Source organism: Mastomys coucha, unplaced genomic scaffold (genome assembly GCF_008632895.1).
Source record: "Mastomys coucha isolate ucsf_1 unplaced genomic scaffold, UCSF_Mcou_1 pScaffold3, whole genome shotgun sequence".
NCBI lineage: Eukaryota > Metazoa > Chordata > Mammalia > Rodentia > Muridae > Mastomys > Mastomys coucha.
In genome coordinates, this window is record NW_022196909.1 from 15,247,216 (window position 1) to 15,260,296 (window position 13,081).

General features: G+C 39.3%; 1 protein-coding gene across 1 annotated transcript; it reads left to right on the forward strand.

The window, feature by feature from the left end:
- The first annotated feature begins 11,803 nt into the window (after window positions 1-11,803).
- Window positions 11,804-12,736, forward strand: LOC116075425 (heterogeneous nuclear ribonucleoprotein D-like). Its single transcript, XM_031348537.1, is given in 3 exon segments — window positions 11,804-12,118; window positions 12,120-12,228; window positions 12,231-12,736. Coding segments are annotated over 3 exon segments (915 nt in total). The 5' UTR covers window positions 11,804-11,818.
- Window positions 12,737-13,081: the final 345 nt, after the last annotated feature.

Consider the following 13,081-nt stretch of genomic DNA (forward strand, 5'->3'; position numbering starts at 1 on the left):
GTCTAATTCTCCTCTCAGATCTAACAAGATATGGCATAAATTACAGGTCCCATCAAGGAGGATCAAAATAGGGATGGCTCTTTCTTCAGTCTCCTTTTGTGGATTATACCACAGAAATCTCTCAGGGCCAAATTTAAAACATATTTGCTTTAGACTTTGCCAAGTTTGGTATTATTTTGCAATTTCAGTCTTTTAAACATTTTTTTTCCTCTATAGAGGTATTTTCTGTCTCCATTCTGTTTTTCACAGTATTTTTTTTTTTACCTCTTTCTGTCTCTAACATCTATTTTCAGTAAAGACAGTTGGACATGATCAGAAATGGGGAAATGAGTTAGCTTTTGTTTAAAAGGTATCCTGGCTCTTTCCAATAAAAACTAATCAAAGCCTTCTGTGTTGTTACCCATCTTACCCTATTGTTAGGAGCACAATGTACATTGCTTATGGGACTATTGGGAAAATACATTTTAAAACATGAATAAAATAAAGGCATCTGGAATTAAGCTTCCTAAGCGGTGAGTGTGATAACTTCCCCAGCCCAGCACTCCCTACTAGCTGTCTGCAGAGACAACAGATCACTCACTGGGGCATTTCTTCTTTTCAAAAGATTGACTGCTTTGTAGTTTTTACTTTAGATTTTTAGATCCATTGTCTTAGGAGGCCAACCAATGTAATTTCTAATTGTCTGGGCTGGGGTTTACTAGAGTCATGTCTTATGCTTTACCACAATAGAGCTGTCAGCATGCCAGAAGGCAAATCTGTTTGTTTTCTGACTATCTGTCTGTCTGTCTGTCTGTCTGTCTGTCTATCTATCTATCTATCTATCTATCTATCTATCTATCTATCTATCTAATCTACATGCATACATACATACATACATAAATACATACATACATACATACCTATAATTTCTCTATTATTATGTTAAAAAATTACTTTATTGAACCTTTGGAATTCTCAGTCTTGGTCCAAGAGAGTTTTCCCAGTCAGAAAGTTCTTTGTAAAAAGAGATGGCAACCAAAATCATAACGAAGTTCCTTCTAGAATACTTGTCTCCCTTTAGGTTTCCAATGAGAAACTACATAAAGTATGTGATGCCTTTAATACTGGTGAGTCTGTACTGAGGGATTGTCATGGTCCAGCACTACGCTGAATATTCTGTAGCACACTTGCATTTGACCTTCTTCTCCACAGCTCTGGGGTGCCAACTTCTCTCTCTTAGGTTATAGACACTAAGGAAGTCTCAGTAACTTGTTTATTTTCTTATGTTCCAAAGATTGTCCTTAACTACATGAAGGGGGCAATCAAACTTACCTTATAAAGTTTAAGATCTTGTTTTCATCAATCGATCTAGAAAAGCTAAAATATGCGCTTCCTTACTCTCATTGGCTTTACAAAAATTTATTTTAACATATTAATCTATAGTACAACCAATGTAAGATTATCCCCAACTGGCTTACAAATAAGTGAGACTCAGACTATGGTTATTTTATTTGGCTTTGACAATTACTGTGGGGTTACTCCTAATCTACTCTTTGAACTGCTAGCCTCGCTTCCTCCCCAGGGTGTACCCCAAATACTTGCTGTCTCTCCTGAGTACTTACTGTTTCTTCTGGCCATATGCTCATGCGCGCGCTCTCTCTCTGTCTCTCTCTGTCTCTCTCTGTCTGTCTCTGTCTGTCTCTCTCTCTCTCCTCATTGAGGCTTCTTTCTGCCTCTCATTCTTCACCTACACTTGTCTCTCTCTCCTCCAACTAGGTCACTCCAAACCCACCAACCTCAAATTCTTCCAGTAATTGCCTTTAGTCAATTTTATATAACCAATAGTTTTAAATCAAGGAACGAGGTTTGCACAAACAGCTTGTAAACATAATAAGTCACTCATAGGCATAGATCTTCAGGTATAGAATTAAGCATTACAATACATAACAATAGATCAAACCTCAACATGACCCTCAAAGAAAGCCACAGATTTTACAAAAGACAATATTATCCAAGATATCAATTAAGAACAGGCTTAAAATTAGAGTCTACTTACTGTATACTGGCATTTAATGAACATTGGAGTCCCATAAAACTATATAGTCTGTTTGGTATGAATTTGTATAGCCCATGCAAACCACCATGCTATAAAGTCTTATGCATAAAGCAACCAAAATCCAGAATAAATTTGTAAAGAAAAACCATTGACATAAAAGATTGAGACATCACTTGAAACCCATTCTCATCATAGTCCACTGGTTCTCATCCTGTAGATCATATATGATCTACCTTATTTCATAACAGTGGCAAAATTACCGTTATGAAGTAGCAACAAGAATAATTTTATGGTATAGGGTCATCACAATATGAGGAACTATATAAGAGGGCTGAAGCCGTAGGAAGGTTGAAAACCACTGCCGTAGTTGATTCCAGAACCAAAGGCAAGCCACTATCCACATGGACTTCAGTACTATAAGGGTCTGGACCTGAACATGCTACTTGGTGTATTTTGGTTCCTTTTTTTATATTATTTATGATAATATATACTTATAATCTATCCTCGGGAAAGTGTTAAAACAGCAGGGGCCATAATGATTGGCATTGTTCAGTATCAAGGATGGATCTGCAGAGGCAAAGTACAATCTGAAAAGCAAGCCTGCCTGCCTCCATACTTGGCATGGCACCTCTACATGATGGCAGGGAATGCATTTGAGTCCTATTTACACACATAAATAGCAACTGCTTTAAATGTCGTACTTCGGGACACTATGGTGAATAAGGAAAAGATTTTGGAGGGTGTTAAAGATGGTATTTGAGGAAAATGGGAGGAAATCAGGCTCACATTTCTTTAAGCCAGTGTTTATTCATCTTTGCACAGAGAAGATCGGGACTAGTATGGTGTGCAGCTGTATGAGAAACAGCCCAAAGGGTCTGCAACTGAATCTTAAATTAGCAGCACATCTGAGTTTTGTTAACAATTTGTGAGTGATATTAATTTGTTGGATTTTTTTCTTTATTGGTGTATTTATATGACACACAAGGGGTAGAAAAGGAGAGAGGGAAAGAAGAAAAGAAAAGAACCCATCAGGAGGATGATCGAAAATAGAAGACTGCTGAATATATATATATTGCAGTTTATGTGTGGACATGTTTTGCATCAGGGTCTTTCCTGGAAAGAGAAAAATGAATGAAAGCCTTTTACAGCCCTAAAAAGCTGCATGTTCCAACAAACTAATGACATCATAGCTACCAGTGAATCTGATAGGCTCCTTTGTGTATGTCCAACCACAATTTGGCATAGCAGACACACACAAAGGAAGACAGTGAAAGACAGTAGAAAGTTCCTGAGTGGTGGCACATGCCTGTAATCCCAACATGTGGGAAACTGAGGCAGGAGGATCACAGGACCTAAGAAAGTCAAGGCTATGTATCAAAATCTTGCCTCAAAAACCCCATAGATTTTAAATGTTAAAAAAAAGAATATCTAGAGTGCAAATACTACACTGTGTAATTGGGGAGCATGGAATTAATTTATTCTTATGACCTGAGCTGAGTATGGATTATGGAAAGGTTGTAAATGTCTCCTGTTTGCTTAGACAAAACTCAGCTATAAACAGGCCAATCTCAGATGCTGATTCACAAGCATTTTATCCATTGACCAAACACAATTTCTGACACTGTCTAAACAGCATACATACTCTTTGGAACAAATTCTCTTAATGCTTAAAATGCAAATATTTAATACTTATTTGTACTCTTTAGGTTGCATAAAATCAAACAGAAAGAAGCTCTGAAATGCATGGACCGTTGTCCCAATCTCAGATGAATTAAAGTCAATGCCTAGAGTTCTTTTCAATTGGTAAAAGATTCTAAATTGGCTCTTTTTTCTGATCTAGTTCAAAACTGAAAGATCCTGTACAGTAAATCTCAGGTACAAATTTGTAAAACAATAACCCAGGAACTTGGGAGCAAGGACTATTGTTGTTCTTGTTGTATGTTTGTTTTGGTTTTTGAGATAGGGTTTCTTTATAGAGAACCATGGCTGTCCTGGAACTCACTCCTAGGTAGACCATGCTGGCCTCAAATGTGAATTCACAGAGCCTTCCTCTGCCTCCCGAATGCTAGGATTGAAGGCGACACCTTGCCAAAGCAAGGGCTACCTTTTAACACTTCCTGAATGATTCTGGCTCTGTATGTCTAAGTTGGAGACTTGTGTACCCGGAGTCTAGGAGGTTTCAGAGACTTTAGAAACACTGAGGCATTGTAAGATTCCTTCTGCTATAAAGCGTTTGTGTCGTGAACAACAGAAAGTATAGAGTGTGAAGTGGATGAAGTCATTGAGGACAGATACATTATAAAACAATTAAAAGACTCATCCATTTATCAACACCTATTGCTAATAAATGCATCAGAGTATGCATACTTGCTGATAAATAGATGCAGTGAGTGACATTTTGCTGGAGGTGACCAATTAAAACCCACACTAATAACAAACAAAGGGGATGTGTCCTCACAGGGATGAGACGGGAAGGCAGTTAATTCTGCCAGTGGGAGAAAGCATGTTGAATAGAAAATGTGTGAGAAAGGGAGTGAACAGGAGGTGTTTCCTCAAGACATAAGTGGATAATAACCGTGTCCTTGTCTCACCAGGAGACAATTAAAATCCCTGTGCGGTCAAAGTTCTTGCATTTTAAAAGACCTACAGTGGCCAAGAAGGACCTGATGTCATGAGTGTCAAATTAATATCTTCTGATGCCCATGGTTTATTGTAAAAAGAGAACAAGCACTAACACGAGGAATAAGAAAGGTCAACTGAGGGGCCCAGTCAGTTTGCTGAGAAGGAAACAATGAGTCGGTTTTAGAGAGACCTTCACAGGTGCTGTGGGAAGGGTTCGTGTATTTGACCTACAAGGTCCGCTACACTAACAGCTCCACCAACAAAGCTGAATTCCCAACTGCACCTGAAGTCTCATCGGCACTGCTGACAGTTGCAAAACCTCTAGCCTGTTAAATAAAGTAAATGATAATACTCTGTTAATCTTTTCAATACTAACATAAATAAAATGTATGATGGCGTAAAGAGTCTGCATGAATGAAGAAGGAAAGTGCAAAAAGTACCAAAACATCGTATGCCCCAGAAACGGGAGAGCCAGGAAGGGCAGAAAGGTGACCTTGGGCTCTAAATGCAAGCAGACCCATGAGAATCCCAAAGATGCTGGGTGTCTGTAGGTCTACCAATGCAATATACCTAGATTTCTGGCCCCGTCCTTTTTCTTTCTGTAAAAAAAAAAAAAAAGAATTTATAAAACCCCATTGATTCCTTTACTGTGTGAGTGTATCTATGTGCAGGGAAGGGTTGCATGTGCCAGAACTTGGGTTTGAAGGTCAAAAAATATATCTTTTAGATTTATTCATTTTACTTGTTTATGTGTACGAGTGTTTGCTCACCCAGAGAATGTATGTACATCACATGCCTGCCTAGTGCCCACAAAGTTAAGAAGAGTGTTTTAGATTTCCAGGGAATGGAGTCAGAGATGGTTGTGAGCACCAGGTGGGTGCTGGTAAACTTAGTTCTCTTCAAGAGCAACCGGTGCGATTAGCCACTGAGCCAGCCAGGTACAAAGGGTAGAAAACAGCCTGTGAAAGACAGGTTTTTCCTTCCACCACGTGGGGCCTGGTTTCCTTTGCTCTCTACTCTCCCTGGCTCTGCTTCTCCCACATGGTAACAGAATCCATTGAAATGCTGAATTGACAATTTCATTTTGTTAAAGGAAGATAAGCAGTATGTATAGATGATTAAGCTATAGTACCATTATCAATCTTGTCTATAGTATTGGCTTCCATATATTGTGATTGTTTTAATTATTCTGAACTATCAAAAATCTGTTCTACAGTTTCATTTCTTGTTTTTTCCTGAGAAACTCCAAAACAGGACTCTATGATCAGCTGCTAGCATCTTAACATAGCTTTACCAAAGCCCATCTCCTGATACTGCAAACCAAATCTAAAGCAGGACAGTCTTGGTAGAGTATAACTCTGTGTGTGTGTGTGTGTGTGCGCACATGTGAGTTCTGACTGAAAGGCAAATTGCTACACTCATCATCCATAGAAACAAGAGAAGATTCTGAAGCCTTCAATAATTTAGGGATAATTTTTTTTTTTAGTTACTAACATTTTCTTTAATACTTAAAGGAAATTAACACTTAAGCCCCACAGCCAACTAGAAAGAAACATTTTATGGGAAAAGGATAATTTCACTTGTCAACATAGTATTTATACATTTCTTCATACACGTCATATACATATGTGTGTGTGTGTGTGTGTGTGTAAACTGTATGTAACATGAGAACATAAGTTTAATTATTTACATAAATGGTTATTTTTACTTATCTATTTTTATCTTTACTTAGGTACTTTGTGTGTGTGTGTATGTGTGTGTGTGTGTGTGTGTGTGTGTGTGTGTGTGTGTGTGCATGTGCCTGTGTGTCTATGTGCTATTATGACATGGGCACTCAAATGCCCAAAGAAGTGAGAAGAGAGCATCTGATCTCCTGAGCTGGATATCCAGAGAGTTGAGAGCTGCTTGATGAGGGAGGGCGAGGGGATCCCAATTCTGGTCTTATTTTCTAAGAGCAGCAAGTAATCTTAGCCAGCCCTACATTCTTATTTCCAAAAGATGACTTTTTCCTTTCTCCATTATTCTTCATTATGCTAATGTGTTCTGTAACTTCCTTCTAAAATGACCACTTTCAAACTTCAGGGTCTTTGTCCATGTTTTCTCCTCAGTTCTAGAATCTTACAGAGACACACAGCTATATTCAGGATGGATATTCATATGGCTCTGATGCCTTTCATTGTTCATTACGGTTGACAAATGGACTCTAAGGTGTCCCTCATGACGCCCGTTTCCCTTTCTTTGAGAATGACATCTGGAACTTATAGTAAATTTAGTAGAGGGAGAAGATCATTAAACACAGATGAGTATATGTGGAAATTGTTGCATAAGATAGCAAAGTATAAAGATCTAGCTCAGTTTCACAGCATTTGCCCAGCATGTGTGAGGCCCTGGGTTCTATCCTTACTACTGCCAAGTGATTTTTTTAATGTGCCTTTGTTTTCATGTTCTTTTAACCAGATGTGGCAATCTTAACAGTTGGAAAGCTGAGGAAGAGAATGTAAGTTTGGGGCCAGTCCAGGCTACATAAGGTGACCATCAACAACAAGAACAGCAGAAAGAATGTAAGGATGGAGCCAGTCCAGGCTACATAAGGTGGCCATCGACAACAATAGCAGAGAGAATGTAAGGATGGGGCCAGTCCAGGCTACATAAGGTGGCCATGGACAACAAGAACAGCAGAGAGAATGTAAGGATGAGCATTCAGCTCAGTTGGTAGAGTGGTATCCTTGGTACCACATAACTAGGCATGGTGGTGTCTGCCTACAATTGTAGCAGCCTAGAAGTTGAGGCAGGTGAATCAGAAATTCAGTCATCCTCATCTAAACTAGATTACTAGAGATCCTACCTCAGCAACCACAACAAAAGAACCGCAACAAAAGATTGTAACTTTATCACTGTCTCCATGTTACTTGAGGCACAGCTAGTTGATCATCTGAACATAATGTATGAAGCGGGGACTTAAAAGTAAATCTCAGAACATCTTCCATACTGTATAAAAGGGTAGAGGTTGAAAAGGCTGGAGTTAACGATTGAAGAGAGACTTTCTCTGAAGAGAGCTGTCTTTAGCTAGGCATGTCAACCATCACTCAACTGGACAGTGGCTGGGAGTCTTACCACTCAACCCAGTACAGTGACTGAGACTTCTGAAAAAACTGTTCTACTTGTCAAAATGAAGACAGAACTAAAAAAGTGGGCTAAAAAACTGCTGAAGAAGACAGAGTAGGGGCTTCCTGAGAAAAAAAAACTGTGGTCATCACGAGGCCTAAGCTGATTTCTAAGGATAATCAATGCTTCACAGAATAGTTAAAAAAAACAACAACAACAACAAAACATTTACCACCAAGCCCAAACACCCGAGTTTGATCCCTGGGACCCACTTTCCCTCAAGTTTTCCTCTGACCTCCACATGGCACTGTAGCACACATGTGCCACATGCACAGACCTATATGTACTTACAGAATAAGCAAATAAATATACAAATAAAGAAAAGTATTTTTTTTCTAATGGAGTAGTTACATAGTCTAAGAGTAGTATTGTATATCCTATCCAAAATTTTGGGAAAGACTGTAGAACAACTTTAAGTTGGCCCAATAAGGTGCTTAAGGAATGAAGAAGACTTTAGAAACTATCAGGCAAAAAGAGTTTTGTTTGTTTTATTTTTTTTTTCATCAGCCACAGTCAGTACACTGCAGAGAAACATGTTGAGTATTGAAAAGTATTTGAGAACCCACAAACTATCCATTACATATAAATCCACTTTAAGCCGTTGTCAAACCGCTAGAGTAGCAGATCTAGATAAATTAGCCATCCAAAGTCTTTTCTGGTCCTTTCCCTGTCTGTACTCCCTTTCCCTTCCCCACTCCTTTGATGCTGAGAGTCAGCAGCCAGTCAATGAAGGGAGGAAGAGAGGAGAAGGAAACAGGTGGTCTTCCGTCCAGCATCAGCCTGAAGCTGGGGAGAGAATCTTTGACTTTGGATGAAGTCTTTCTTTAGTTATTACACTGACTGTCATTTTAACTAAACTGGATTTTTCCCCCCAGGCTGAAGGATGCTTTATTATCCAATAGAAGACACAAGTTGTGAGCTTTCCCTAGGTGTTACTCAACAGTTGAATTCCTAGACCTCTATCGAACAGCTTTCTAAAAGCAGTTGAGCCCTAAGTGTGACCGTGCCCTAGAACCCCCACACTTTCTCCATTTTGCTTCACTTTCTTCCTCCACGAAACCTCATGAGAGTTCTCATAAATCACTTCAGATTGTCATTAATTCACATGACCATGGAGAATTAATGCATTGTAAATATATTTGTTAGCAGGCATACTCTTCCCCCATTAGGTTTCATTTGTTTCTTTGTCCTACAACAGTGAGTAGTATGTGTGTATGTGTGTGTGTGGGATGAGTGTGTGTGTGTGTCCAAGTGCCACAATGCAAGTGTGAAAGAGGACAGCTTGCAGGAGCTGTTCTCTCATTCCACGTCATTGTGGACAGGTTTCTGTAGTGGATGTCACTATGCAGCAAATTCCAGGGTACCTAGTCTAGGGCTTCAGGTTGGTTCTCTAGTCTCTACCTCCCATCTCATTGAAGCAGTGCTGGGACTCTGGATGTGCAGCATTATATTAGGTTTTACATGTGTTCTGATGGCTGAACTCATGGGAAGTGCTTTAACTCACTGTGCTATCTCTCCAGCTTGAGAAAGACATCTGAAATTTAACATGCAGCAATTAGTACATTCACATGTCTGTGTTACATGCCCAGTGATGAACTCTCTTAAGTTATATATGCTCATGGAAATCTCCACAGAAGCCAAAACTGTTTACATCCCTCCAATGAATAAAGGAGAGTGATTTTTTTCACCAAATCTCAGTCAACAGATTAAATCTCTTTTCAGTGTTTGCCACACAAAATCATCATCACTGCCATATTCATTTTTGTTGCTTTAAAGCAAAATAAATTTAGGCTCCCCATGATTCTTACCACAACCCAGACTCTCCAATTGGAAAAGTCTATTCAAATGATATACTAAAATGTTTACCCACACTTTATAAGTTTGAGTCCAGAATAAGCTTGATTGACTAGGCAGAATCTCAGAATGTCACGTTGCAAAGCTGGAACTGAGCATGTTCACAGACCCTTGTTCTTTAAGGCAATGCTTTCGTCATCAGAAAGCCACTCTTCACTACCTGCTCGTCCTTCACGAGCAGACGAGCTGTGTTGACAAGCACAAGGACTCTAAGCCGGCAGAATGACTGTGTCGGGACCTGGTAAACAAGAACTCTTTGAAGCTGTAAACACAGAATGTTATGAGACAAGAAAAGACAAGGAATGTGTGTGAATTGAAGTTCCTTTAATGGAAATGGAAGATGTGATACAGATAGCTTACATACAAGTTTTATTCCAATATCATTTACAGAATTGTACTTCATGCTATAAAAAAATATAATATGTTTAGATAGGAGCAAATAACTACTGCTTTTAGAAAAGTGATGTGGAGCTTTTGATAGAGAACAGATTTTTAAAGATATGAATGTCGGCAATGGGTTCATTTTGTCCGTAGGTTTAATCTCTGGTCCCTGACATTTAAGTGTTATAATGAAAACAGAAATATATATGTAGACAATTTCTATGTTTTAAAAATATTTTATTACATTATATTTTCATTGTTTAAAGCTTCAGCAGGTGAAATTTCAGCTATTTATCTCTAATAAGGCTAATCACTCCTCATGCATGTGTACACACCCATGTGTGTATATGTGTGCATTCACATGTGTGTATTTACATTTGTGTATACATGTGTGTATGCATGTGTGTACATGTGCATGTGTGTATAAATATATACACAATGCATGTATATGTGTATATGCACATGTGCATATATACATGTATGTGTACACGTCTGTATGTGTGTATGTATGGGATCTATCCAGATGTCAACTTCTATTCATTCTCCAGCTTATACTTTTATTACTTCTTTTATTTTTTGCAATTTTCATATTAAATTCCTTTCTTTTTCCTCGCTTCGAGCCCTCCCATGTACTCTTCCTAGCTCTCTTTCAAACTTGTGGGCTCTTTTTTTTGTTGTTCTGTTAAGTATATTTACATATATTTCTAAATATAACTCAATCATCTTTATATGTTACATGTACATATGTTCTCAGGGCTACATAAGAGGAGCCAGAAAGGTTGTAAGAGCCAGAGCATAAGAGAGTTTGCTCTGGGACTGTGTTTCCTGGTGATATCAGAAGCTACATCCATAAAGTCTCACCAAAACTTTTAGGCAGTCAAAAATGACCAACTAAACCTGGGCAACAAGGACAACCATAGTCTAGATGTGCTAAAACGGATGAGGAAATGTCCGTGATGCCTGAACTCTACACTAAGAACTACAGGTAACTAAGAAATCCTGGGAGTGAGAAAAATAATCTTCTCCGGGAAAGAGTACACCAATTGATTACCTACCGTATCACCTGAGGGTTTTTTTCAAAGATGTATTTGTTTATTTTATTTTATGTGTTTGAGTGCTCCCTGCAGGTATATATGTGCATTGTGTGTGTTCCATGTGAGTTACCATGAGGATGTGGACAACTGAGATCAGGTCCTCAGCAGGAGCAGCATATGTGCATCATGTGTGTTCCATGTGAGTTACCATGAGGATGTGGACAACTGAGACCAGGTCCTCAGCAGGAGCAGCAAGTCCTCTTACCTGCTCAGCCATCTCTCCAACCTCCATACATATTTTTTTTAGACAAGTTTTCTCACTAAAACCAGAGCTCACTGATTGGATAGATAGAATGGTCAGCGAGCTCCACGTATCCACCCATCTCTGCTCTCCAAAGCAGCAGAAGTAGAAGATGTTAGCTCCCAAACCCAGTTTGTTACATGGGTGCAGAGGATCTGAAGTCAGATGCCCCTGCTTGCATTTCAGGCCTGTTACCAACTGAACTATCTCCCCAGCCTGCCTTTTCTTGTTATCTTTTTGTTTTAACATTGTTCTAATACACTGAAAGGAACTAGTAGCAATTGAGTGGCCAGTTTCTTATCCATCCATTACATTTAAACAGTTGCACAGGGCTCTTCCACCCCCATTTTAAATCTAGCTCCATACATAGCTGCCGCTGGGACCCGGACTGCGCGCCAGCACCCCTTTGCCAATGGCTCTGCCACCATGAAGGACATGAATGAGTATGACAACATAGAGGAGTTCGCAGAGGGATCCAAGATCAACGTGAGCAAGAACCAGCAGGATGAAGGTAAAAAGTTTGTTGGAGGCTTGAGCTGGGATACAAGCAAGAAAGATCTGACTGAATATTTGTCTCGATTTGGGGAAGTTGTAGACTGCACAATTAAAACAGATCCAGTCACTGGAAGGTCAAGAGGATTGGGACTTGTGCTTTTCAAAGATGATGCTAGTGTGGATAAGGTTTTGGAACTGAAAGAACACAAACTGGATGGCAAATTGATAGACCCCTGAAAGGGCCAAAGCTTTAAAGGAGAAAGAACCCCCTAAAAAGGTTTTTGTGGGTGGATTGGGTCCAGACACTTCAGAAGAACAAATTAAAGAATATTTTGGAGCCTTTGAGAGATAGAAAATATTGAGCTTCCCATGGATACAAAAACAAATGAAAGAAGAGGATTCTGTTTTATCACATACACAGATGAAGAGCCAGTAAAGAAATTGTTAGAAAGCAGATACCATCAAATAGGTTCTGGGAAGTGCGAAATCAAAGTTGCACAACCCAAAGAGGTGTACAGGCAGCAACAGCAGCAACAGAAAGGTGGCAGAGGGGCTGCAGCCGGTGGAAGAGGCGGTGCTAGGGGCCGCGATAGAGGTCAGGGCCAAAACTGGAACCAAGGATTTAATAATTACTATGATCAAGGATATGGAAATTATAATAGTGACTATGGTGGTGATCAGAACTATAGTGGCTATGGCGGCTATGATTATACTGGGTATAACTATGGGAACTATGGATATGGGCAGGTATACGCAGACTACAGCGGTCAGCAGAGCACTTATGGCAAGGCTTCCCTCGGGGGGCGGCAACCACCCTACCGAAGGAGGCCAGGAGATCAGGAGGTGTAAAGAAACTATCTTACAGGACGACATCGAAGATTGCTTGATCTTCTGCTGACCTAAGATGATTATTTTGTAAAAGACTTTGTAGTGTACAGGACACAATTGTGTCCAACTGTATATGGCTGCCAATTAGTTCCTTTTGTTTTACTCTGTCCTTTGCTACCTGTGTTATGACTCAATGTGGATTTGTATTTATACAAATTTTTATTTGTGTGGTTTCATGTTAAACCTCAAATAAATGCTTCCTTATGTGAAAAAAAAACAGTTGCATAGGTCATGTGTATAGAGAATCAGTCTTAAAAATAATTTTTTGTTTCATTGATTAACAGACAAAATTGTATTTATCTTGCA